This window comes from Arabidopsis lyrata (assembly GCF_000004255.2).
Source record: "Arabidopsis lyrata subsp. lyrata unplaced genomic scaffold ARALYscaffold_2, whole genome shotgun sequence".
Lineage (NCBI taxonomy): Eukaryota > Viridiplantae > Streptophyta > Magnoliopsida > Brassicales > Brassicaceae > Arabidopsis > Arabidopsis lyrata.
Genome location: NW_003302554.1, coordinates 17541431 through 17568492, shown reverse-complemented (window position 1 = coordinate 17568492; position 27062 = coordinate 17541431). Strand labels below are relative to the sequence as shown.

Sequence of the window (27062 nt, the reverse complement as noted above, 5' to 3'; positions counted from 1 at the left end):
TAGTAGTCTAAGCTCTAAAGTACGTTCCAACTCTTTCCATATAAGTATTTGGGTTTTTGTTCGGCTTTTCAGGAGAAAATATAGACATTTATGTTTTGATAATTTATTAAAATTAGCAAATTAATAAGAACATAATTGTATCTGTCATTGTGATTCAATGCCATAGTAAGACTATGTCAAAAGTTGGAAAACGATAGAAATAAATGATTTATAAAAGAAAGAATCATTTAACACAAAAAAAAAAAAGAAAAGGAAAATGAAATTATAATAAGATGGCTGCTCTTCTCTTTTTCTTTGTGACGAGCATCAAAAGCAAAACCAAACCTGCGGTTAAAACTTAAGCCTCTGCAGGTAGATAGAGAGAGAGAGAAAGATCTTGTCTTTGTTTGGTTATATAAATCCTTAAAACGATGTTCTTTTGTCTTTGGGAAGCACACGTCAGGATAAAAGGGCACACTTGAATTGAAATTCAAACAATCATCAGAGATGATAGAAACCGGCGGAGATAAACGGAGCTCCGTCGAGGAAGGAGGAGGAGGTGGTCGTACGATTCTTGTCGGCGTGAAGCTTGACGCGCCGAGCAGAGAGTTACTCACTTGGGCTTTGGTTAAAGTCGCTGAGCCTGGTGATACTGTGATCGCTCTTCATATCCTTGGAAATGGTTACATTTCTCAGTTTTTTCTTCATAGAATTTCTCTTACCAAAAAGCTTTGATTTTTATTTTTGTAACACACAAGTTTCGGTTTTGGGTTTTGTTAGAGGTTGTGGATCGAGCAGGGAACTCTTCGCTTCTCTCTCTGGTCAAAACTTTCGACTCTGTTCTTGACGTTTATGAAGGTTTCTGCAATTTGAAACAGGTAAAAAATAAGATCCTTTGTTTACTTCTTAGCTTCTTCAGAAAACAAACAAATAAAAATGTTGAATTTTTCCTCTTTATAGGTGGATCTAAAGCTGAAGCTATGTCGTGGTTCCTCTGCTCGAAAGATTATAGTTAGAGAAGCGAAATCGTTTTCTGCAACGAAAGTTTTAGTTGGGATTTCAAAAAGTCACCACACGATTCGTTCATCAGCATCTGTAGCCAAGTACATAGCGAAGAAACTGTCAAAGGATTGTTGGGTTATTGCTGTAAACAACGGTAAAATCTTGTTCCAAAAAGAAGGTTCTCCATTATCTAGCATTAATCAATCTCAAGGTTTGACCTTTTTTCTCAAGTTTCTACATTTTTGTATCTGAATGATTTGTTTTTGGGTTAGTGGTTGAAGAAACTGTTAATTGGGTTTGGTTTATAGGAAAGGAAGATGTTCGGAGGATTACTTTGTTGAATGTGCTTCAGAGATCAGTTACATTGAATAAGACTACTAAAGTAGTTAGCCATTCTGAGGAAGATTCTAAGGAGGATGATGAGGATCAATCCGGTGGCCAGAATCTACGGCAAGTCTTAGCGGCTGCTCGTTTGGAGAATTGCTCGGTTTGTGGTTCGGATTCTTTGTCTCCCAACAATACAACAACTCCTGGAAAGTTGTCTGGAGCTTCAGATTTTGATAGGAGTGAAGATGATGATGAGTGCCACAAAGCAATGGAGATTGTGCCTGTGAATGGTCCAGAAGATTCAGGCGGTTCTATAACTATGTTGGTTAGGAAATTGCCTGAATCTAGACCAGGTTGGCCTTTGCTTCGTCGTGCTGTTTCTACGTTAGGACAATCTGTTACTCCTCATAGACCTTCGTCTAAACAGATGCCGGTAGTTCAATGGGCTTTGAAGCTTCCTCCTAGGGATACTAAGCAACTTGGTTATGATTATTCTGAAGATAATTTGTCAAGCTTAAACGCAATTGTTCCATTTGGTATCAACAATAGTCCAAGAAAATTGCCAGAGGAATTAAAGGGACTTTATGAGAGGTTCTCTTCAACTTGCCGGTTTTTCAAGTACAAGGAACTCGTTTCAGTGACATCGAATTTCTCCTCTGGTTGGTCCTGCTCTCCTTTATATATGAATGACATGCTTCTAGTTCTTGAACGTTTCCAAGCCTCCTGTTTTATAACTAAGAGATTCAATGTGATTTCAGATAATTTTATCGGGAAAGGAGGCAGCAGCCGGGTTTTTAGAGGTTGTTTGTCCAATGGAAGAGTGGTTGCTGTAAAAATTCTCAAGCAAACCGAAGATGTCTTGAATGATTTCGTGGCTGAGATTGAGATCATCACAACATTACACCATAAGAACATCATCTCGCTCTTAGGATTTTGCTTTGAAGACCATAACCTATTACTTGTATACAATTATCTCTCAAGAGGAAGCCTCGAAGAGAACCTTCACGGTACTTGTTAGATAAGCCCTTACGTTTTTAAGCAACTCAGAGATTATTATGATCATTGATCTAACAAATGTTTGGTTTCATAACCAGGAAATAAGAAAGATCCGCTTGCATTTTGTTGGAGCGAGAGGTATAAAGTGGCTGTGGGAGTAGCAGAGGCACTGGACTACCTGCATAATACTGCTTCACAACCCGTCATCCACAGAGATGTTAAGTCATCAAACATACTATTATCTGATGATTTTGAGCCACAGGTAAAAACAAATTCTATTGGTTTTTCATATATCAAAGAGGAAGAAACAAAAACGCAAGAATACTAAAAAGATAAGTAAACCATGTTCCCAGCTTTCTGATTTTGGGCTTGCGAGGTGGGCGTCTATATCTACAACACACATAATCTGCTCTGATGTCGCGGGAACTTTTGGGTATGGAATAATCTGGGTTTTGTCTGATGTTTCATGAAAGTTCTTGAAAATGTTCTTTTGCTAATCACTCTTTCTGTTCTTGTTGCAGATACTTGGCTCCAGAATACTTCATGTATGGTAAGGTGAATGATAAGATAGATGTGTATGCATTCGGCGTTGTTCTCCTCGAGTTACTTTCGGGAAGAAAACCGATTAGCAGCGGATGTCCAAAGGGACAAGAGAGTCTAGTCATGTGGGTATGTATTACTCAAACCAATTAAGTCAAAACCAAGCTTTTTTCTAGACTCTTATTGAAAACAAGTATGTATGATGTTCATATACAGGCCAAACCAATTCTAGATGATGGAAAGTATTCTCAGTTATTAGACCCGACTTTGCGGGATAACAACAACAACAATGATGACCAAATGCAGAGGATGGCGTTAGCTGCTACTCTTTGTATTCGACGTAGCCCCCAAGCTAGACCAAAAATGAGCATCGTAAGTCAAATATTATATCTTCTAGCCTTTTCAAATAAAAGCTCTGTGTAGTTAGTTATCTAAACGAATGTGGAATGATGCAGGTATTAAAGCTACTTAAAGGTGATGAAGAAACACTTGAGTGGGCAATGCAACAAGTGAGTAGTTCATCAGAGGAGTCAGAGATGCTCAAAGATGAGGAATGCCAAAGATCTAACTTGCAATCACACCTTAACTTAGCACTTCATGATGTTGAAGATGACTCGATCTCCATGGGAAGTATCGAGCAAGGCGTCTCTGTTGAGGATTATCTAAAAGGCAGGACAAGCCGTTCTTCGAGCTTCCACTAAAAAAAAGCCCATTTTTACTGAAACCATTGTGTGTGTGTTTGTGTGTACATATCAAAGGGGGTTCTGTGGAAATGGGTGGATGGTGGATTTGTGGGGGTTTCTTTTTAGCCCTCATTTCTCACCTGTTTAGGATTGTGACCGTAGATTTCAATTGTTTGGGATGTGTTTTTGTAATTTCCAGTAAGTCTTTTTTGGGGGTATACTTATATACTGCAGTGGTAATAAAAACGAAATGCAAATATGCTTGTAATTGTCTTCCTTCTCGGATTGGCTCGGTCCAGTAGGGAAAACGGCCAAATCCCCCTCCCGAACTTAGTTGCTTTATCGTATTTATACACAAAACTTTGACCCGTGCCTATAACTACATGTACTTAACTAAAATTTGAATTTCCTACATGAACAATCAAAATTCGGTCAAAACCATCAAATCGACTAACGTTGTTACTGTTCCGTTAACTATATGCTGATTAAAACGCCACGTCAGAGCTGTAAACGACTACTAAGCAAAACGGCGTCGTTTTATTATGGAAAAAAAATAATAAATTGAGTCAATCTAGGAATCGAACCTGGAATGTGTGACCAATAACTAAGAGTTTCATACCAATTGAGCCAAGATAACTTTTGTTATAGTGGCACACTAATGTACATAAATATAAAGTTACGGAGTAGAAACTCTAAAGTAAAGGGGACAAATTACAAATTTGCGTCGAGTGAGAATGGATCATTGTTGTTGCTTCGCCTTCTTCTTCAACCTTTGAATCGTTTGATTATGACTCGATCCGACCCGGTTTGAATCCATTTAATTCAACATTTACATCGTTAGCCACCGAGAAATATGTCTCTTCTCCTCTGATGACCGGAAAGATTGTAAGTGGCGTTGTGAGTTAGTAAAATTCGTCGGAGGAGGAGCAAGAGCAATTCGTCGGAGGAGGAGCAAGAGCAATTGGTCGGAACCACGACTATTTCACATGTGCAGATTGTGGTGGTGACGATGGGGAGGTTATTGATTGAATGGATTTTGGTGGCGGAGAAGTTTAGGAGTTTGGCGATTAAATCAGTCGTGTTGTACGGTGGTTGAGACCATTGGTTGACCTCGCAGGCGAGCTGGTGGTTATTGGCGTAAGGTTGCTAAACTTGCCGAAGGTAGATCTCATTCACCACCAAAAGTTGTTTATTTGTATATATAAATATATATGTTTAGTGTTTTACTAAAAGCCGTTGTAGTTGAATTGGTTTTATAATTGCAATAATAACTTAGACAACGGGGGAACGATCCTTACTGTGTGCAAATTATAAAAAAAATTTTACAAGAAAACGACTAGTAGTCGTTTACAGCTCTGACGTGGCGTCCTAATCAACATATAGTTAACGGAACACTAACAGTGTTAGTCGATTTGATGGTTTTGACCGGATTTCGATTGTTCATGTAGTAAATTCAAATTTTAGTTAAGTACATGTAGTTATAGGTATGGGTCAAAGTTTTATGTATAAATACGATAAAACAACTAAGGAGGGGTTATTGGTTCATGGATTTATATGGAATTAGAAGTTCAAACAAAAATCATTTGTTATTCAATCATTGATTTTAAAATCCTAATTAAATTCATGTGTTATTGGTTCTATGATTTATAAATACTAGTTAAAATCATATGTTATTCGTTTAATCATTTGTTTTTGGATTTGAGAATCCAAATTATGTTTTAAATGGAATTGAATGGAATTGAAAGAGAAAAATAGAAGGATTCAAATCCATGGGTAAACACATGTTATTTCAAAATCCATATATCTTGATTTCATAATTAATAGAAATTTTCAAATTCTATATAGATTTACAAATTAATAAACCAATAACACCCTCTAAGTTCGGGGGATTTGGCCGTTTACCCCGGTCCATTAAGTCCACAATAAAAGGTCCACATATCTGTAATAGGCCCATTGGGCCGAATAAAGCCATACACGTGGTGGAATCTGATTTTTTTTTTTTCTGGTAATTAAAATTTCCGCCGCGTCTCTGCGTTTTTCAAGTCAGCAAAGAAGGAAACGGCTAAAAAAAATCATCAGCCATGGATTCTTCTCTCAAGAACCCTAACTACGGCCAATGGCTACCTCCTTCCGCTCCTTTTCCGCCGCTACCTCCACCGCCACCGCATATTTCTCACCAATTTCATTTTGAAAGCCTTAATAATGGTTACGATCGTCACCATCACAAATACCACAACTATACGCACCGCCAAGATTTTCCTCCGCAATATACGGTTAATCAGCCGCCTTCGTACTACTCCCAACCCCAACCACAGCCGCAACCGCAACCGCCGGCGCTTCATGTTAGTTATAAGCCTCCCGGGAATTTCTCGCACTCGTCTCGTAATTTCTCGTGTACGTACTCCAGGGATTCCGCCCATTCTGATTGGGTTGGATACATGGGACGTAACTATCAATTAGACTACTACGGGAATCGAACTAGGGATTGTTTCAACACTCGTGATTTGGATGGTTATTCTAGGTCAAGGGATGGATTCTGCAGTCTTGGATACGCAATAAATGACTTTGGGGAAAATTATCGAGATAGTTGGCGGTTTAAATCGGATTCTGATAGATATTCTACTTCTTTAGGTTCAGGAACAAGTTTTGGTTATGGATATGATAGATATAAGGATACATTGCATCGTGGTTCCATTACACACGGAACAGTAAACCAGAGATGGGTTAAGGGTAGAGAGAATGAGAAAAGGTTTAACTCGTTTAGGGGTAAAGACCATTCTGATTATGCATCAGTGAAGAAGCAAAGAGTGGGCCAAAAGGAAACTAGTTGTACTGCTGGAAAAGTTAAATTTTCGAAGGTCACGTCTGAAGGAGGGGTTCCTTTTTCTGGTAAGTCCGTGTCTAGTTTGCAACCCCAACCTTGTGAAGACGAAATACCTAAGAAAGAGATGGATGATCCATCATCAAGGGATTTACAAATAGAGGAGGTAAATGATAACAGCTTTACTGTTGAGACAAATATCACTACGGGGGTTGATTCTTTTGATCGAACTGTTGTTTCACAGGCTGAAACTAAAAACTTTTCTCAAAGTCAAGCCTGTGAAATTGGGGTTGATTTATCAGTTGAGACTGTCAGCAGGAAAGAATCCATGGAAATTACGTCTCTTAATAGCACTGTTGACGCAGGTAAGTACACTTGTATAATTAGCAGCTCTTCATCTCCTAAGAATGTTGCAGGAAAGGGATCACCTAATGTGCAGCCCGTAGAGGGAACTTCTGTATTGTTGCGCAGCATCTGTAAGAATAAGGAAGGTTGGAGTGATGTGTCAATTTTTGACAGAGGATTATCATCTGCCGTGTATTTGGAAGATGTATGTTTTGCACCTGATCATGATCTGGGTTTGAGTTCTCATGATCCTGCAGAAATTCCATCGGTGGATCAATCTTCTAAGATAGATTGTGGAGGCCTGAAAGCTTGTTTATTTGAGTCAGATGTTTCTCTTAGCAAAGATGCTAATGTTGGTGGAAGTGAGTTCCATTTTAATAGAGGACTTAGGGAAAAGGCCACTACTACTTGTGATTACTCGCCTGAATTAGAAGTTGAAAATAGCTTTACAATTGGATATATGAGCAGTTCTGGCACTGAAATGGTTACTGATTCGGAATGTGCCCTCCTTGAAACTCAAATCATTTTCGGCAGGATGTAAGGTCTTGGCTAATAACCATTTAGGATCATCTGATGTTATGGGCTCCTTCTGGATGTCCTCTGTGGATAAAGATCTGGTAATTGATCCTTTGAGGATGTGTTTGGGGCCTGATAGTTCTGGCAGTACGCGTCATCTTTCTCCCTCTATTTCTGTGAATGAGCAGATACAAAATTCTGCATCGTCAGTCAAAGCGAATTGTAGTTCTCATTGTGAGATTATAGAAGAGGAAAGGGTAAGAGCTGAAAACATGGATGTAGACATTCAAGAAGAGAAAGTAAAGATTACTGGTGAAGCTTTGGAATGTAGAACTTTAGGGACTGATTTTGTTACCATTATCAAGGATTCAATGTTTCGATGGAGTTCTTCATCCAGTTTACCAGGGCTACTCACTGGGAAGATACAGAATGAAACTCATGCTGTTGCTAAGGTTGACAAAACTAACAATAGTGAAGAACGTAACAAAGAAGAGATTTTTTTAGATGCTTCACAAGAGCAAACCATTACCTTCCATGAGACAGTCCAGTCAGGTAGCTCTCTAAGGCATTATCTTTGCTCTGGTCAAACTTCACCTGCTTCAGATGCTGAATCATGTGAACTCCCTATGGACAAGTATGGAGATGGAGGTTTAGTTGAAAAGCCAGATGGTGAACCAGTAGAGAAGCTCACTGATATACCATATGATATTGGCCCTCAAGAAGTCTCATTAAATATTGTTAATACTGACGTCTATGTTGGTGAAGCACTGTCATTTGATGGAAAGGTTTCTGGAAATGAGAGTCCTAGTAATTCAGACGTGCTTCTATCCAGGTTACACTCATATACAGATGAAAAATGTAATGTTTCCCATGTCAATGATTATGTAGTCGCTCTACCACCTCCAGATTCCCAAAGTGAGACAACTTTGAGCTCCATAAGTGAGAAAACACAAAAGAGGGCAAATAAATTTATCCATGTTGCTCAGAAAAGTTATCCACTACATGACATTAAGGAGGATGCAAGCCCTCCAATTAGTGTCACTAATCATCACACATGGCATCGAAAGTCCACTACTTCGGCCTCCCCTCTGGTAGCTGTCAAGCCCAAAGTGACTGTCCAATGCAGTAGTACTTATGTACGTAAAGGAAATAGTCTTCTTCGGAAACCATCTCCTGGTTCTCTAGGTGAGATATCTCTTGGATTGCCTCCGTCTGCTCTTCAATTGAATCGTTCCACTTTTGAAGACAATAGCATGCAATTTGTTGGTTGAGCTGACAATATTTCTTTTCTTGTGAAAACAGGAGACACACAACCTCTGCTAAGCCACTCAATGCCTCCCTCAGACAGTACTTCTTCAGGGAAATGTGCATTATCTCCTGGCATGGATCCGTCTGCCAATGGTTTACCCGGATCATCAAATCTGCCAAAGTTGGAATCTTCAAATCCAAGTAAAATTTTATATGTAAAGAGGAAAGCAAATCAGTTTGTAACAGCTTCAGATATGCATGGTGCAAGTAATAGCAGGATTCCTCCCTGTGTTAGCTACTTCAGGAGAAGTAAAAGTCAACTAGTTAGAGATTCAGAGAGCCTTGCTAATCAGGAGAAATTTTTATCTGATGAAGCTTCAAATTCACAGACAGCTGCGAAGATGGTGTCAAAAAGATCCTCTAGCTTGGCGCTTTCTGAATTTGGTATGTTGGGTGCATTCACAGTAGATTGTGTTGTTTTCTTTCTATTATATATATATATATATATATATATATATATATATATATATATATATTTGTATCTATGGTCTTCACGTTTTTGCTTCCATAGCTAGATGCAAGAAATTGAGTAATTGATCTTCGTTTCCTGTTTTAGCTATTGTGAGACCCTTTAATCATTTTAATTTTTCTTTGGTCTGGACGCTGAAAGAACCAATATCAAGAAAGGCCAATAGAGTTCACATAAGCCTTCAGAAGATGGTCCCGCAGCCAGTTTCTTGGAAAAGATCGACTTACTGGAGAAGATTAATGAATCCAGCCTCGGTTCTGCTAAATGGTTCTTTTTCCATCGCCAGGTATGCTTACCTTATATGTGACCATATGTTTTTATCTGCCCCCTTTTTCTCTGTTCACTAGTTTGATGACAGAACATTCCATCTCCAGTCGAAAATTGCGGATGATGAGAAAAAGACATACAATTTACACAAGATCAACTAATGGGTGTTCGCTTACAAAGTCCAAAGTGTTAAGTATTGGTGGGTCACACTTCAAGTGGTCCAAGTCCATTGAGAGAGGCTCGAAGAAACCTGAATTTCTGTCAGATATTGAGTCATCGCGCTCTTGCCCTTCTGAATCTATGAAGGATACAAAGATATCATCTAATCCAAAGAGATTAGTGATCAAAAATGATAAGTATGTTATGGTTGATGCACATTATATACATTTACTGCTCATATTTAAGCCTCAACTGAAGATCTGAGCTAAGTTTTGCAGATCTGTTTGGATTAGAAATTGTGATCAGCTTGCCAGAGATCCAAAGAAACGAACTTGTGTGTTGACAAATGAGAAGGTCAGATGGAGCCTGATCAATGTCCGGTTGCGAGTGGCTAAAAAGATGAAATACTGCCAGTTTTTCACAAGATTTGGGAAATGCAACAAAGATGATGGAAAATGTCCATATGTTCATAATCCTTCAAAAATTGCAGTTTGCACAAAATTCCTGAGTGGATTGTGTGCCAATCCAGAGTGCAAATTGACTCATAAGGTTCAACAACTAAATCATTGCCCCAGAGGTAGTATATTTCGCCTTCACAAGAAATCTCTGACTGGTTAACTTGTTCCTCCACAGGTAGTTCCAGAGAGTATGCCTGATTGTTATTATTTTCTGCAAGGTAATATTGCTGTAAGAAGTTTCATTTTTGCTTGGAAAGATACTAATATCTATAACGCAGGACTATGCAATAACGAGCCATGTCCATATAGGCATGTGCATGTTCATCAAAATGCTGCAATATGTGAAGGGTTTTTAAGGGGCTACTGTTCTGATGAAAATGAGGTAAGGATTAGACGTAAATAGTCGGCACATCTGTTCCTTATTGACATTCATCTTCACCTTTCCGTAACTCTAGTCTGTCTTTTAGTGATTCATCATCCCAAATGATTTCTCTGATGACTACTTTTGTAGCATAATAACTAAGCTAATACCATGAGGAATACACTGAATATATTACTCTCTGTGTTGTATTATCTCATCACTCAATTGCTTTGGTTCCTTTTTTATTCTCTCTTAATGACATGTTGATGTAAGATGAGAATTGTATACATAATGATGGTCAGTGTCGGAAGAAGCACACATACACCTGCCCAGTTTTCGAAGCCACAGGATCTTGTCCTCAAGGGTCTGAATGCAAACTCCACCATCCCAAAAACCTAAGCAAAGGAAAGAAAAGTAAAAGAGCAAGTGAATCATGGCATAAAAATGTCAGTGGGCGTTACTTTGGTTCCCCGCACAAACATCTTCCAGAGTCTGAGCCAATGTTTGTCAATGAGGTTGCTGCTGACGGTGTAGTTTTTGGAAGGGAAGCCCTTGACTTTATTAGACTTGATATTAATGAGCACAATGCCAGTGAAAGCATGGATTCAAGCACTGAGGAATCAGTCTCTGATGATAGTAATGCGCATGATTCAATAGACGAGCTAATCAGACCAGTGGGATTAATGCAAAGGTAATGTTCTTATGCTGAGTCCGGTAGGTTCTGTTTCTCTAATGCAGTGTGTATAGAGTATAATACAAGTTGCTTTCTGGGGCGAAACACAGTGATGTAGTCTTGTAGATATTTTTGTGTTAAAAGACTCAAATGAAATCTTGGCTTTTTGGCCAATATCTAATAAGATCGCTTCCAAGCTATACTACAGTTTACAAATCAAGAGCTGCAATTACTTCAAAGATCTGCAGCACGTAACATGAAGTCATAAATTACAACTACAGAACTACTACTACTACCATAAAGTGATGAACCTAAAGAAGCCTTGAGATAGCAAATACAAATCTTGTAGGATCTCTCGTTTTGCTTCACATCCAAGACTTTATTGTAGATTCTTGAGTTTCACTTGAGATGTTCTTTAAGCGAAGTGCGGTGCCGCTTTACTTGTTGCCTACCATATCTTTGCACCCTCTAGCATCAACACACAGATTTGTCAAACGTTTTTCATGCAGCCAGGGTTTGAATGCACCTTCAAGAACTATGTTCTGCAGAAAAAGCAAACCACGAAAGACATTTAATCCATGGCGCAAACGACTTTTACATTCATTTTGTTATATTGATAATCAAGGTTTGATGGTAACAAGAGTGTTCCACGAGACGAATGCACACTCATGACGATTTGCACATGTTGTAGCAAGAAAAATAATCATGTAACAGAAAACTCTACCTCTAAATAAAAGAAAAACCCGCGCAACAGGTTCAAAGCTCTAGGAAGATCCTTCTGATAACGATGATACTTCTTGTTGAAATCTGCAGAATCAAAACCAAAGTAAACTCAATATGTTTGCAATCAGAGTAAATGTTCAGTGGAAAGCAAAGGTAAAACTATATGTTCAGTGGAAAGCAAAGCAAAGGTAAAAAATGATGTATTCCATTGATGATGCTTTCCACCAAGAATGAATGGAATACATCATTTTTAGCAATACTCAGATTATATTAATAAGCAGATCCCAACAAATGTGAATATTCAATTAAAGATGTATGATTTGCATAAATGTAAGAACACCTTCAACAAGCTTTCCTCTAGAGACTTAGAGTTAGCTGACTGAGTCTCAAGCTAGCCTTTTCTATAGCGCACAAACTTATTTATACGTTAACGGTTTTATCTTTGAGAAGATAGTTCAGCACATTACACGCTACAAGAACACATTTACCAAGTTGCTTCAATTAATGTACCTGTATACTTTTCGAGATATGAAAGTGCCAACTTGTGTTGATCATTATATTCAATCTCTCTTCCATCTCGTAATTGCCTAGACTTAGTCAACGGTCTCTTGAGTGATGCCTCATTATAGAGTCTCAAGAACTCCTTTTCATCATAGGGATTTCTGAGAATTTCCATTAGCTTCTTGCTAAACCAAGAGTTGAATATATCATCAGGTTTAATACCATCTTCAAGATCCTTGGAAAACATTATAACAAAATGAAAAATGTCAACATAGAAAAATTAGAAAGAATCAGAAAAGACAAGTGAGAGAATAGAGGTATTCATACTATCACTTTGCCGTCATTAGTTGCCTCGAATGGCGATTTGCCTCCATCCGGAAAGGGGTGATCACTGATTGCAATAATATCAGGATCGGACAAACACACTTCATCTTTCATAGGTTTCACCTGTCGATCCGATTTGAAGATGGTAATGGAATCTCTTAGATAAGCTACGTAATATGAATAGGTTTTATCCATTGACGATAGGCTCTCTTTATTCTCCTGCTTGGCATGTTTGCAACTGTGAAATAAGCTTTCTTTGACATTAGCTCTATATTTCGAGTCATTATTGTGCTTGGTCACAGGAATCTTCCTACACCGCAAAGCCTCTCGTTCCTTTCGTTGGATATCTTTGGTGTTAACCAACACTGGGATAGTCTTTGAAATCGAGTTATTATCTGCTCTCCCAATCTCAGTCTTCAGTCTCTTTGAAGCTCTGAAAATTGTCTGAGACTCATCATTTCTCGTATGCTTTAATTTGACGTTTTTACTGGCCACAGAAATTTTCTTTCCACGTCGAACATCTCCATTCTTTTCTTGGGAGTCTCTGACATAACTTGCAGGCATTAATTTGATAGTGTTCTTGGACACAAAAATCTTCCTTCCACGTCGAGCATCTCCATTCTGTTGTTTTGTGTCTATGACATAACTTCTAGGCTTTAGTTCGATAGAGTTCTTGGCCACAGAACTCTTTCTTCCACGTCGAGCATCTCCTTTCTTTTGCTGGGTTTCTTTGGTCCTTAAGACAGTCCTCGAAGTCGACTTATGATCTACTCTACCCTTCTCAGTCTTCAACCTCTTGGATACACTGGAAATCGTAGGAGACTTTGCCTTTCTCCCTGCTTTACTCTTCTCAGTTTTTACTGCTTTTCCTTTACTCCTATCAGATTCTTCATAATCGTAGGAGACATTGTGCATAATGCGCACCGGCGAACTATCCCTTACATTGTCCTCAAGCAAATATAGATTCCCGATTTCGCTAAAATGTGCCAAGTACTTTTTATATTCCAAATCATGAACCAAACCGGAATCGCAATCATCAACACAAACAAGCTGCATGTTGTTTTTGCCATCTTTAGCTAAAAGATCGTCCCCTGATGCATTCACTTTACCACAAAGAGCCAGCATTCTACCATCAACTTCATCTGTGTCTGTGTCTGTGTCTGTGTCTGTGGCTGACTCAATCTCAATTATTTCCTTCTTCACAATTGACTTAGCCACCGCAGACTTCTTCGAGTTCTTAGCTAAAACATCATCCCCTGATGCATTCACTTCACCACAAAGAACCAGCATTCTACCACCAACTTCATCTGTGTCTGTGGCAGACTCAATCTCAACTATTTCCTTCTTCACAATTGTCTCAGCCACCGCAGACATGTTTGAGTTCTTAGCTAAAACATCATCCCCTGATGCATTCTCGGCACGAAAAAGAGCCGGCATTCTACCAGCAACTTCATCTGTGTCTGTGTCTGACTCAATCTCAATGATTTCCTTCTTCACAATGGTCTTAGCCACCACAGACTTCTTAGCTAAAGAACCATCCCCTGATGCATTCACTTCACCAAGAGGCAGCATTCTACCACAAACTTCATCTATGTTTGACTCGGTCTTTATTTCCTTCTTCACAGTGGTCTTAGCCACCGCAGACTTGTTCGGGTTCTTAGCTAAAGTATTATCCCATGATGCATTCTCTTCATCACAAAAAGGCAACTTTGTAGCACCAAGTTCATCAGTGTCCGTGTCAGAATCAATCTCAATAATTTCCTTGTCCACAATGGTCTTCTTAGCCACAGCAGATTTCTTGGGGTTCTTAGCTAAAGCATCATCCCTTAGAGCGTTCCTTTCAGCGCAAAGATCCAGCATTCTACCACAAACTTCATCTATGTGTGACTCAGTCTTGATTTCCTTGTTCAGCGAAGACTTGGCATTCTCTTCACCACAAAAATCCAACTTTCTTCTAGCACCAACTTCATCTGTGTCGTCTGTATCAGACTCGATCTCAATTATTTCCTTGGTCAGAATTGTCTTAGCCCAGGCAGACTTCTTCTTCGACTTCCTCGTCATATTCAACTTAAGCAGGCTATATATATATATAACTCTATCCGATCCTGAAACAAAAACATTTGAGAAACTAATACAAATGACCAGCGACCAGACCAATCAAACCTAGTCTCACAAGCAGTACAAAACATTCACCCACTAAACTCAGTAACGAGAGAAGTAGAGGAAAGAGAAGAAGACTAAAATTTGAAATCTTTGGTCTCGCTACTTACCTGAAATTTGAAGCAAAGAACGAATTATAGACCCAGAATCTAGCTTCTAAGCAGAGAAGATGAACCCAATTTCACAATGATTTTCGGGAAAATTTTCCGATCAGAAGAAAACCCTAGAATTTTTTTGACGGTAAGAGCTCGTCGAAGTCTCCCAGTCACACTAGAAGTAGTAAAGCAACCATAAAGGCATGATTCGAACACGAGACTCGAGAGGTTGTGTTCCGTACCGTTAATGTACGCGCTCTTTTATGTAATAGCAAAGATTATTAAGTCTCTAATCTCTCTTCCAAAGCATTAAAAATGGGCCGAAATTAAGGAAGTCAAAAGGCCCACTAGAGATAATTAAGGGCTACATTACAACTCTCAAACAAGCTGTTTGGATGACTTAAAGCGACATACGAATTGAGTTTTTAACAATTAGAAAATCTTCTCTATTAACTAACAGAATTAATATGTCTATCTAAGAGCATTTTCTTAACTACAATTCTGTTTATAAATTTTTATTTTCGATATCTTAATTGCATCATATTTTTCTATTATTTTTAAAAGAAAAATTGAATTGATTAATTTTATTGGTACGAATGCACTCTGTAAATTAAAAGCACGTGAGCATGTGTCCGGTTGATATACGATACTCTCTCTTCAAGTCAGCAAGTCAACAGAATACCTAACTCAAACTTGTCAATCAATTTAGATCCTCAACCATCACATTAAATAACATCAAGTCTCATTCTCTAACGATTAAATTAAAGTCAATTTCATACAACAACAAAAAAAAAAGTAAAGTCAATTCTTGATTTTTTTATTCATCCTCTCTTTTTTTTTCTTAACTAATCAGAATATGTTACTTATTGTAAAATCAAATCTAATTACTCTGTTATAAAAATGAAACAATCATTTAACTACATTTAGTTATAAAATATAAACCTTAAACACTTTTATAAACCTAAATATAAAAAATATCATTTAGTCGTAAAATCTAAACCTAATCTTCTTTTATAAAACAAACTGATATATTACATCGTTTAATTGTAAAATATAAACTCTAACCATCATTTATAAACCCAAATCCATATTATATAACTTCGTTTAATTATAAAATCTAAATTCTAACTATTTTTTATAAACTCAAACATGACATTAAACCTCATTTAATTGTAAAATTTAAACTATAACCTTCTCTTTTAAATCTAAGCCGATATATAATTTATTAAAAAAATTTAATTTGTTAGGAGACAGAAAATTCTGATTGGTTAGAAAAAATAGAGATGAATATAATGGTTCACCCAAATATTTTTCTTTAAAATACTACACATTTCTTTTTTCTTTTTGTATTAAAAATAAAATAAAAGACACTAGTTTTTGTGTTGTCTTAACCAAAACCTGTAATTTATTTCCATTAGGGGAATGTAAGCAAATCATATAAAATTGGATAGTTATAGGCAGTGATTAGGTTTATAATACGTTTGATTATTTTTTGCTTAATCTGTACACTTTCTTCTTCTACCTCTGTTTCATTGTCTTCATGCGACTCGTCGAGTTTCGTCGTCCCTTCACTCTCACATCAAATTCCTCACCACCACATCCACGTGTCTCAACCTCCACTCTCCTCGTCTCTCCACCGTCGCCGGCGTCTGATTCATCAATTCCTCGCCGGTTCTCTGAAAAAAAAAGGAATCACCTTTCTCTCTCTGTTTTGCTCGATCCGTTGTAAAAATTATTGATTTGCTCCATCATCAGATCGCCGGCGTTTTTAACCGCCATGAAACTCTCCGACGTTGGATTAGACGTTGTGAAAACTCCGAGATTGGTTAAACTGATTGCGTTTGCGTTTCTCTCAATCTCAACAATTTTTCTCTTCAATCACTTCTCAGATTCCTTCTCTTATCCATCTCTTCGTTTTCCGGTTTCCTCTTCTTCAAACGTCACCGAAGCTATCCAAACCGACATAACATCCGTCGCGGCGGTAGCACCATCTCCTCCACCGCGTCCGCGTCTCAAGATATCCCCTCCTCCGCTGCCACCGACAGTGGTGAGAACGGGAATCATCGACGAGAATGGTGCCATGTCTGATTCGTTCGAAGTCGGCGGATTCGATCCGGATTCCGTCGACGAGCTTAAATCAGCCACCGGAAATTCGTCGGTTGAGGAAAAAGAATCGCCGGAAAGCGGTTTTCAAATTGAGAAACTCAAATTATGTGACAAGACGAAGATAGATTACATTCCATGCTTAGACAACGAAGAAGAGATCAAGAGATTGAACAATACCGATCGAGGAGAGAATTACGAGAGACATTGTCCTAAACAGAGCTTAGATTGCTTGATTCCACCTCCAGATGGTTATAAGAAACCAATCCCATGGCCACAAAGCAGAGACAAGGTGAAATAGTGTGATCAAGTCCTTACCTTTATCTAAGCCCTTCATGTAAAGTCACTAACTTGATTTGTGCTTGTAGATATGGTTCAATAATGTGCCTCATACACGTTTAGTGGAAGATAAAGGAGGTCAAAATTGGATTAGAAGAGAGAAAGATAAGTTTGTTTTCCCTGGAGGTGGAACTCAATTCATCCATGGAGCTGATCAGTATTTAGACCAGATCTCCAAGGTTTGTTTTTTGTTTTTCTAATCTTGTATTTTTTCGTTTTTGGCTAATTTGTTTTTTTTGTGTTAATCTTATATTCTCTTAGATTGAAATTTGCAGATGATTCCTGATATTACATTTGGAACACGCACTCGTGTTGCTTTGGACATTGGCTGTGGTGTGGCGAGCTTTGGTGCCTTTTTGATGCAGCGTAACACTACAACCTTGTCTGTAGCACCAAAAGATGTTCATGAGAATCAGATACAGTTTGCATTGGAGCGTGGTGTCCCTGCGATGGTTGCTGTCTTTGCCACACGGAGGTTGTTGTATCCAAGCCAGTCTTTTGAGATTATTCATTGTTCCAGATGCAGAATTAATTGGACCCGCGATGGTTGATTTCTCTTCTTTCATTATTGGCTTTTTACTTCTCCTGTAATGTTATTTGAGATTTACCATAGTAAGTGTGACTAAAGCTTTTTATTGGCTGAATTACACAGATGGGATACTTCTTCTTGAAGTTAATAGAATGCTTAGAGCAGGAGGCTACTTTGTTTGGGCTGCACAACCCGTTTACAAACATGAGGATAACTTGCAAGAGCAGTGGAAAGGTCCGTAACTTATTCGACTAAATAATTTGTCTGCTATGGAATTTAACTAAAAATGGATGTTGCTTCTGTTCTATGATTATCTTTTTCAGAAATGTTAGACCTTACGAATCGAATCTGTTGGGAGCTTATCAAGAAAGAGGGATATATTGCTGTGTGGAGGAAGCCTCTAAACAACAGCTGCTATGTCAGTCGTGAAGCTGGAACAAAGCCTCATTTGTGCAGACCTGATGATGATCCTGACGATGTTTGGTAATATATGCATCTTAAAGTCTAATTTCATTTTAATAGTTTTGAGCCTTCTTGCATAGACATTCTATGGTAGAACCACCAAATTCTCAGCTTTTCAATTAAAACTTTCTGAAATTCTTAACTTTGTGGTTATGGTTTTCTGTTCCAGGTATGTAGATATGAAACCGTGCATCACCCGATTACCTGATAATGGCTATGGGGCTAATGTCTCCACATGGCCTGCACGTCTTCATGATCCGCCAGAGAGGCTACAGAGCATTCAAATGGATGCCTACATTTCCCGAAAGGAAATTATGAAGGCAGAGTCAAGATTTTGGTTAGAAGTAGTAGAGAGTTACGTGCGGGTTTTCCGCTGGAAAGAGTTCAAGCTTAGGAATGTTCTGGACATGAAAGCTGGTTTTGGAGGGTAACTATCAATCTCACCTTTTTATCGTTTCCGTCTTACCGAAGTTTAATTGATTTAGTATTACTTGATGTTGGTAGGTTTGCAGCAGCATTAAACGATCTCGGGCTTGATTGTTGGGTTATGAACATTGTTCCCGTTAGCAGATTCAACACCTTGCCAGTTATATATGACCGTGGACTTGTAGGGGCTATGCATGACTGGTACAGACCGATATATAACCTTCTGCTCTTTTGCTTCTAATCCCACATAACTTACACAAGATCACATCTAAAGCTTTTTGCACTTGCTTTCTCTAGGTGTGAGCCATTTGACACATACCCAAGAACCTATGATCTGATACATGCTGCATTTCTCTTCTCTGTTGAGAAGAAGAGGTAAAAAGATTTAAACTTGGTATTTTTTCTAATGCTGAATCCAAATATAAAGGTCAGGAACTTGATTGGGGTAATGAATTGGGTTCCATGTGGAGCATAGGTGCAACATAACAAACATTATGCTGGAGATGGACCGGATGTTGAGACCGGGAGGACGGGTTTACATAAGGGATTCACTGTCTTTGATGGACCAACTTCAACAAGTGGCTAAAGCCATCGGTTGGACTGCGGGTGTTCATGATACCGGGGAAGGACCCCACGCAAGCGTTAGGATTCTCATCTGCGATAAAAGGATATGAGAAACGAAAAAGAAAAGATACGAAATCGAATGTGATGATAAGTCTGCTCAAAGCGACAGTTCTGAGTGATAAATTGATAATTGTATGTTGTTTATTTGTTTGTTGATTTGATTGTTGTAGAATGAAGAGTGTTAATACACTTGAGCCACTTTAACACATGGGTAACAAAAAGATTCATTTTCTCAGACAAAGAAACAGAGAAAAAGGTGTCTTTTAGTTATAACCGTTGGATTGCTAAGTTGAGATCCGACAGTACAGACTCGTTGATCGATCTTTGATTCTTTTCTAAAAGCCGCAGAGAATAATAACTAAAAGCACGTGCACATCACGAATCTGTTAGTCTGCTCTCCGTTACCGTGAACCTCCGGCGCGGTTTTATTACTGCCACGTGTCAGTTTCACGTCACTGATTACCGGTTTTGACCGGTGTCAGATCCAAGTTGAAAAAATTATACCGGTTAAGGGACGCGGAAGTTTAAAAATGATTCAAAGATAAGAGAGAAGCCGGGATTTGCAGAACCACCGGCGAGTCTAAATCTCCGAGACCGGTAAATCAATCCTCTTCTCAAATATCTAGGGTTTGCTCTTCGTCGTTTCTGGACGCAGATTTCTTCACTCTGGTACGGTTTTACTCTCTTTTTTTCCTCTTGTCGTTTTCTCGCTCGCTTGTCGCTAGAGCTTTGATTTTGGATTTTAGCTTCGTTCCAACTTTTGTAGTGTTTAGATAAAGCTCCATTGAAGTTTCTGTGTCTTGAAATTCGTTGTTTTCTGGGAAAATTATGGTAGAATAGCCTTCAATTTCATCGCTTTTTGTCTTTCTTATTTCTAGATGGTTTATTTGGTGATTAATCCAAGGCATTTTACCAATGGACAACATTTGCGTATGAGATTTCGTTTGTGGTTATGTAAGGATTCAAGTGTCCTTTGTCTGTTTTCTCTATAGTAGGATGGAAGAAGGGTGAAACCCTAGGCTCCAGAGTGTGAGGATCAAATCCTTCGTTTTAGATGTTCATGGAGGAGGCTACAAACAATGGTGAAGGTACAGAGTATAATCAGCGAAATCGTTTGGTGGAAAGTGAAGCATTGAATCATTGGAGTGCTGGAGGTGGTGCTATGGCTAATTCTGCCAATCCTAGTTCCAGAGATAGTAAGAAGATACAAACATATAAGCGGAGAAAACTTGGGAGATCTTGTTCTGATAGAATTTCCACGGAAGGTGTTAGTCACTCAGGAAGCCGGGTACTTTCATGCCTTTTCTATTATGATACCTTTGATTGTGATTGATTTTAAACTGCTGGAGTATATGTAGTTGCTAGCATTTTGCAACTTCCGTGCACCTCAATTGTTGTATGTTCTGTGAATTTGGTTTAATCTTTCAGCTGTGTTGTAAAATAGGAGTCTTGGCAAAGGAATGTATATTAGGATCTCTTTCAATCTAGTGATGGTTGGGTAGTTGCTTGCTTCTATAGTGAATATTGGCCTCAATTACTCAGCATGTTGATGAGGGAGCTAAAGATAAGGGTCATTTCTACTTATATTCGTATGGCCATTCAAGGAATAATTTTGCGATTATCTGTCTATTCCCTTCGTGTTGTTCGCTATGTTTCAGGAAATGCTTTGCAAATAGTAGATAATCCCATTAATGCTGGCTGTTAACACGTTGCTTATTGAAAACCTGACTAGCGTTTGCTGAATAATGCATTCATTCTTGAAATTGGTCTCTTATTATATTTGTGTGATCAGCTCCTGTAGCCATGATTTATTATTCTTGAAATATGCTCCTAAAACATTTTAGCTCTTTCTTATTTTGGATTAAATTTCTCATTAAATTTCTTTTGCACAGGAGTCTGTCTCTTGTGAACTATATAATCAAAAGTTCAGCATAGGAACCCATCTTACTGGTGAACTCCCGAAGCTTTCCAATCCAAATAAATCATCAAGTGAATCCAAGCATGAGACCGTGACAGCCGGTTGCCAGCATGTTCTGTCTCATGTTTTAGCTTCAAAGGAGTTTGCATCCCTAAATAAGTTACTTTCCGAAAATCTTCAAGGGGCCAAGATTGAAGACCTTACTTGCAGAACTCTGATAGACACCAGGATGAAAGAGGGTGTTTATGAAGGTTCACCTCTGCTCTTTTCAACGGATCTCCAAGAGGTAATTAGTGGAAACTATGCTTAGTCTGAAGATAAATATGCATGATAACAGATTATCATGTCATTCTTATCCTTCTCATTGTGAAAAATATAGTCTGATGCTGTGGTTCGGAAGCTGAACTCAAACTCTCAGCTTGACGAATGTGGTTGTGTTTTCAGTACATACTATGCATTAGATTGAAGGTAGACATAGAACTAAACCTAACTACTGATTTCAGGTCTGGCAAAAAATACAGGATGTTGGTAATGATATGGCTGTTCTTGCTAATAGCCTCTTAGAGCTTTCAAGGACCTCCTATAAGGAACAGGTGAGTGTCAGGCAATGATCTTCTTCGAGGTGCTATCTTATTATAACTTTATCCATAAATCCTCTAATATCTTCTTTTCTTCAAATTCTGAAAGTTGAAGCAGTTCTACACTGGGAAATCGAAGCCTCATCCTAATGCAGAGAACATCACAAATGACAGTGTTTATGACGTTTGCAAGCTATGTGGAGAGAAGGCAGAGGCAAGAGACTGTTTAGCATGTGATCATTGTGAAGATATGTACCATGTCTCGTGTGCACATCCTGGTGGGAAAGGGATGCCAACACACAGTTGGTATTGTCTAGACTGCACATCTAAGGGAATCGGATCACCTCACGAGAATTGTGTAGTGTGTGAAAGAATGAAAACCCAAGGGATGATGGAGACAGAAAACAGATCTGTTGGTACGAGTCAAGAATGCAAAGAAGAGTCGAACGAATCTGAAGAGAATTCAAGCTGTAACATGAATCACCACGTAGAGATGAATAGAGATTCTGAACTCTGTAGGACCTGTGGAACAAAGGTGGATAGTGGCGGAAAGTATATAACATGTGATCACCCTTTTTGCCCACACAAGTATTACCACATCAGGTGCTTGACTTCAAGGCAAATTAAATTACACGGTGTTCGTTGGTATTGCTCATCGTGCTTATGCAGAAACTGCCTAACTGACAAAGATGATGATAAAATCGTCTTGTGTGATGGGTGTGATGATGCGTATCACATCTATTGCATGAGACCTCCATGTGAATCGGTTCCAAATGGAGAATGGTTTTGCACAGCATGTAAAGCTGCAATTCTTAAAGTCCGCAAAGCACGAAAGGTTTTTGAGAAGAAGATGGAGACGCTGCAGAAACAGAAAGGAATAAAACCCAGGAATCTCGAAGGCAAACCGCGAAGGAAAGACAATGGAGAATTGGATAAAAGCGTAGGAGGAATGGACATGCTTCTAAACGCAGCTGACACACTGAAAGATGAAGAACAGATGACATTCCAATCCATCAAATGAAAGATTGGATTGATAAGCAAACAAGCAATACAGTTTCTTGTCTCAAAAGATATCGTCTATTTTTTCATCTACCTAACTTTCAACACTTTAATATTTGATTCTTCTCCACAAATTGTGTTCGTTTGGTTGCTAACTTTTGAAACCAAGACAAAGGATTCTGAAGGTAAACCCTTCTAAGAGTAAATTCTTTTAATCAACAGTGCCTTTTGATCTGCTGATTTTGCACTCTGTTCAACATTATAGTGAACTCATTCTTGACCAAAGAGATGATGCTTCATCATCAGATAATTTTTATTTATAATTTAGGAGTATTATTAATAATTTGATTTTACAAAAGATGCATGTTGCTCATAGTACCTAATCGACATTGGAAGGATGAGACTAACATCCGAAATTATTGAAATTCTCTCTATTATTGTACAAATGCGTATAAGAGATTAGGTGTAGCATTGACTAAATCGTGCAATAATTCCACGAAATTAAATATGGCCTCACCATACTCCACTTAAGGTACGTAATGGACCAAAGCTACTCTCTCTGAGGATGTTTAAACTATTTGCGTTGAAAGAGACTCTCAAGGTATGTGAGTAGCTCGAATCATTGAAATGTATGTAGCAATTAAGTATGAGTAGCTCGAATCAAACGTCCTGTCTTATACGATCTTTGCTCATATATTAAAGCCTCCAATTCGAGTAACACAATCTCGTTCTCTTTGTTTTTTTTCCCTTTTAATAAGCTAAGCTCAAAATATAATATTTCAATATAATGATTTCTGTTCTACCTAACCATATCGGGATATATGTATATAATATTCATTTCACCAATCCCATCAAAAGTAGAAAATCTTACAAAATAGAAAATCAACACATTCGACAATGGAACTTTTACTCCCACACGCTTCAAACTCATGTCCTCTCACTGTTCTCGGCTTCTTAGAACGAGCCGCCTCCGTCTTCGGAGGCTCTCCTTCCCTCCTCCACACAACCACCGTCCATACTTGGTCTGAAACTCATTCTCGATGTCTCCGCATCGCTTCAACTCTCTCTTCCTCTTCCCTCGGTATCAACCGTGGCCAAGTTGTCTCTGTTATTGGTCCCAACGTTCCATCTGTTTACGAGCTTCAGTTCGCGGTTCCAATGTCAGGCGCAGTCCTCAACAACATCAACCCGCGTTTAGACGCTCACGCACTTTCCGTCCTTTTGCGTCACAGTGAATCCAAGCTCATGTTTGTTGACCATCACTCAAGATCTTTAGTCCTCGAAGCTGTCTCGTTCTTGCCCAAGAATGAGAGGCCTCGCCTCATCATCCTCAACGACAGAAATGACACGCCATCATCTACATCGGCTGACATGGATTTTCTTGACACATACGAAGGGGTGATGGAGAGAGGAGACCCATGTTTCAAGTGGGTTCGTCCGAAAAGCGAGTGGGTTCCAATGGTGCTTAACTACACCTCAGGAACTACGTCGTCTCCAAAGGGAGTGGTGCATAGCCACAGGTCAGTTTTCATGAGCACTATTAACTCTTTGCTAGACTGGTCTTTGCCTAACTGTCCGGTATACCTGTGGACCCTACCGATGTTCCACGCCAATGGGTGGAGCTACACGTGGGCCACAGCAGCTGTGGGGGCCACAAACATCTGTGTCACAAGAGTTGACGCACCGACTATATTCAACTTGATCGACAAGTATCAAGTGACCCACATGTGCGCTGCACCAATGGTTCTCAACATGTTGACCAATTACCCAGGCCAGAAACCGCTTCAGAGCCCAGTTAAGGTTATGACAGCTGGAGCTCCACCACCAGCTACAGTCATCTCCAAGGCTAAGGCACTCGGTTTCGACGTGGGTCACGGTTACGGGATGACAGAAACCGGCGGCCTGGTTGTCTCGTGCGCATGGAAGCCTGAGTGGGATCGTCTAGAACCAGACGCAAGAGCAAAACTGAAATCAAGGCAAGGAATTAAAACTGCGGTATTCGCGGAAGTCGATGTTAGAGACCCATTATCCGGGAAGGGCGTGAAGCATGATGGAGCAACTGTTGGAGAGATCGTCTTCAAAGGCGGTTCGGTCATGCTGGGTTATTACAAAGACCCAGAAGGCACCGCGGCAAGTATGAGAGAAGACCGATGGTTCTACACCGGAGACATTGGTGTAATGCACCCAGATGGTTACTTGGAAGTCAAAGACAGATCAAAGGATGTGGTCATTTGCGGAGGAGAGAACATCAGCAGCATGGAACTCGAGGCAGTTCTGTACACAAACCCCGCAATTAAGGAAGCAGCTGTGGTGGCTAAGCCAGACAAGATGTGGGGAGAAACTCCATGTGCATTTGTCAGCTTGAAGTATCATGCGGGTCTGTGACTGAAAGAGAGATAAGGGAGTTTTGTAAAACCAAGCTGCCAAAGTATATGGTTCCAAGGAATGTGGTTTTCCTGGAAGAGCTTCCAAAGACTTCTACTGGAAAGATTCAAAAGTTTCTTCTCAGACAAATTGCTAAGTCCTTGCCTTGATGAAGAAGGATCTTGCTTTGTTGTTATTATTATATTGTACTCTACGAAGTTCTTCTCTATACCTAAGTACAAGTCTCTGGTTCATTAGTTTGGCTCTATGTTCTTGTCACCGACCACAAAACGTTTAGTCTCGGTGTCCTGTCCTGATGTCTGAAGCTGTTCTCTCTTCTTTATTAGTTGTTTTGCAGTTTTTAGATCGTCGTTCGCCTCTCTGGAATCCCCCTATGTAATGGTAATAACACGAATTAAGATCTCTATGGAATCAAGTCATATTATTCATAATAATATGACTTGATTTTAATTTGTTGTGGAACTCACATTGATCGATAATGCACTTTCAAAACTCCTGATAGCACTGTCCGGTTCACCAAAATTTAGTTGTGCTCTTCCAAGAGTAGTCCATGCCTAAGAAAAACAGATTTGAAAAAGTTTAGCCATACAAATAAGGAATTAGATTGCTATACTAAAGCTTTCAACATCCGTATATCTATGCAGAATCAGAAACTTATAAAGAAACATTGCATGAGTACCTCAGCCCACGATGGATCTATCTCAGTAGCTCCTGGGATGAATGAAAACCATAGGAAATGTTAAGAGGGTTCTTGAAGAACATTAATAGTACTCTAAATTGTACATACATATAAAAATAACAAAACAGAAAGGCTTCATGCATTACGTGTTGCAGCCTTGAGAGCTTTCCATGCATCACCAAGCTCAAGTAACACTTGTGCTTTCTGTTCATGCAGGACTGCATCTTCGGGAACAAGATTAAGAGCAGCTTCCCATTTCCCCAGAGCCTCCTGGTATTTACCTTCCTTCAATAGCAAGATCACGATGCGAAAACAAGATCAACTAGAGAAATTTGCAACTGAAGTAGCTCCATAAACAAAGATACACCATTACAAGAAATGTCAAGAAAGATGAAACCTGAGGCCTTTCAAATGCTAACATGTTGTATAGAAAATGTCTCAACTCTTCTGGAAGATACAAACTTGGCGAAGTTTAAAACACACAAACAAAATCTGACTCTTTTCATGTGTATTCCTTTGAACTTCATTCCATTCTCAACTAACAAGAGAGTAACATTTTCGACAATATTGTTGTTTCTCTCATATTTTCCAGATAAATGTCATTCCTTTGGGTGTACTCTGCGGCTCAACTAAAGCTTTCTCGTTAACTTTTTATCTTTCTTCCTATTCTTTGATAAAGTTTTCAGTGGCATAGTCTCTTTTGCAATCCGTGGTCTACGGAACTCTGTTTTAAAAGGGTTTTTGGAAGTCAGTCTTAATTTCTTCCAAGAACTAACGGGATGTTGTTGGAGAAAGAGACAAGAAGATTTCTAAAAAGGAAAACTTTTCAAAAGCAGTTAAAACAGAGGTTCAATAGGCCAAGGATCATGGTGAAATAAAAACAAAAGAAGACTGCCACTATGCAACTCAAACTCATCTACGACGAGAATCAAAGTATACAAAGACTTTGCCAGTTCTGAACCAAAACAGCAAATTGCTGAAATTGAAGTACCCAAATTTTATATACAGCTGGTTTACCTCAGCGAGTTTATCTCCTTGGGCTCTTATGGACTCTGCCAGATCCTTAGCTTCGAGATCGAATTTCTCACGAGGATGATCCGACGAGTCCAATTGATCGGTAATTTGTCTACGACCAATATCATCTTCACGAAACTGACGATGAGATTGGGACTCTGGAGCATCATCCTTCTCGAAAGGAAGATCCGGGAAATTCGATAGAGCTACGCGAGATCGTTTCTTAGGGTTCTTGTTCCACGTTAGCTTCATCTTTTTTTATACTCACTCTCTTCTTCGCTCGATCATCAACAACTATT

The 27062-nt window shown here is 39.0% G+C and overlaps 7 protein-coding genes across 10 annotated transcripts; 5 read left to right on the top strand and 2 right to left on the bottom strand.

Moving 5' to 3' along the window:
- Positions 1-288: 288 nt before the first annotated feature.
- Positions 289-3797, top strand: LOC9325197 (probable receptor-like serine/threonine-protein kinase At5g57670). The gene is made up of 10 exons (XM_021034093.1): positions 289-661; positions 760-857; positions 940-1192; positions 1290-1967; positions 2067-2315; positions 2403-2566; positions 2658-2737; positions 2826-2973; positions 3061-3216; positions 3300-3797. The coding sequence occupies exons 1-10, from the start codon at positions 487-489 to the stop codon at positions 3543-3545; spliced, it is 2247 nt and encodes a 748-aa protein (XP_020889752.1). The 5' UTR covers positions 289-486; the 3' UTR covers positions 3546-3797.
- Positions 3798-5519: 1722 nt separating this feature from the next.
- LOC9323739 (uncharacterized protein At1g21580) lies at positions 5520-11088 on the top strand. 2 transcript variants are annotated; one of them, XM_021034091.1, is made up of 9 exons: positions 5520-6514; positions 6593-8394; positions 8512-8901; positions 9128-9272; positions 9361-9609; positions 9691-9961; positions 10046-10088; positions 10149-10252; positions 10534-11088. In XM_021034091.1, the coding sequence occupies exons 2-9, from the start codon at positions 7272-7274 to the stop codon at positions 10924-10926; spliced, it is 2718 nt and encodes a 905-aa protein (XP_020889750.1). In that variant the 5' UTR covers positions 5520-6514; positions 6593-7271; the 3' UTR covers positions 10927-11088. The 2 variants fall into 2 exon arrangements, with proteins under 2 accessions (XP_020889750.1, XP_020889748.1); XM_021034089.1 differs by having other exon boundaries at positions 5520-8394.
- LOC9325196 lies at positions 11056-14946 on the bottom strand. 2 transcript variants are annotated; one of them, XM_021034092.1, is made up of 5 exons: positions 14723-14946; positions 12456-14557; positions 12138-12363; positions 11629-11711; positions 11056-11446 (listed from the first exon to the last, which is right to left on the bottom strand). In XM_021034092.1, exons 2-5 carry the CDS (start codon positions 14511-14513, stop codon positions 11342-11344), a joined length of 2472 nt encoding a protein of 823 aa, XP_020889751.1. In that variant the 5' UTR covers positions 14514-14557; positions 14723-14946; the 3' UTR covers positions 11056-11341. The 2 variants fall into 2 exon arrangements, with proteins under 2 accessions (XP_020889751.1, XP_002887674.1); XM_002887628.2 differs by lacking the exon at positions 14723-14946 and having other exon boundaries at positions 12456-14715.
- A 1164-nt stretch (positions 14947-16110) lies between these two features.
- LOC9325195 (probable methyltransferase PMT10) lies at positions 16111-19398 on the top strand. Its single transcript, XM_021034602.1, has 9 exons — positions 16111-17102; positions 17179-17328; positions 17425-17695; positions 17802-17912; positions 18002-18161; positions 18310-18567; positions 18645-18767; positions 18864-18941; positions 19042-19398. Exons 1-9 carry the CDS (start codon positions 16485-16487, stop codon positions 19238-19240), a joined length of 1968 nt encoding a protein of 655 aa, XP_020890261.1. The 5' UTR covers positions 16111-16484; the 3' UTR covers positions 19241-19398.
- Positions 19399-19705: 307 nt separating this feature from the next.
- On the top strand, positions 19706-22923 carry LOC110230772 (PHD finger protein EHD3). 2 transcript variants are annotated; one of them, XM_021034604.1, is made up of 5 exons: positions 19706-19859; positions 20186-20478; positions 21083-21394; positions 21612-21701; positions 21796-22923. In XM_021034604.1, the coding sequence occupies exons 2-5, from the start codon at positions 20245-20247 to the stop codon at positions 22705-22707; spliced, it is 1548 nt and encodes a 515-aa protein (XP_020890263.1). In that variant the 5' UTR covers positions 19706-19859; positions 20186-20244; the 3' UTR covers positions 22708-22923. The 2 variants fall into 2 exon arrangements, with proteins under 2 accessions (XP_020890263.1, XP_020890262.1); XM_021034603.1 differs by having other exon boundaries at positions 19708-19859; positions 20183-20478.
- A 553-nt stretch (positions 22924-23476) lies between these two features.
- LOC9323737 (tetratricopeptide repeat protein 33) lies at positions 23477-27048 on the bottom strand. Its single transcript, XM_002887627.2, has 5 exons — positions 26767-27048; positions 25896-26034; positions 25750-25781; positions 25538-25624; positions 23477-25441 (listed from the first exon to the last, which is right to left on the bottom strand). Exons 1-5 carry the CDS (start codon positions 27013-27015, stop codon positions 25304-25306), a joined length of 645 nt encoding a protein of 214 aa, XP_002887673.1. The 5' UTR covers positions 27016-27048; the 3' UTR covers positions 23477-25303.
- On the top strand, positions 23583-25219 carry LOC9323738 (probable acyl-activating enzyme 4). Its single transcript, XM_021034858.1, is given in 2 exon segments — positions 23583-25050; positions 25053-25219. Coding segments are annotated over 2 exon segments (1635 nt in total).
- Positions 27049-27062: the final 14 nt, after the last annotated feature.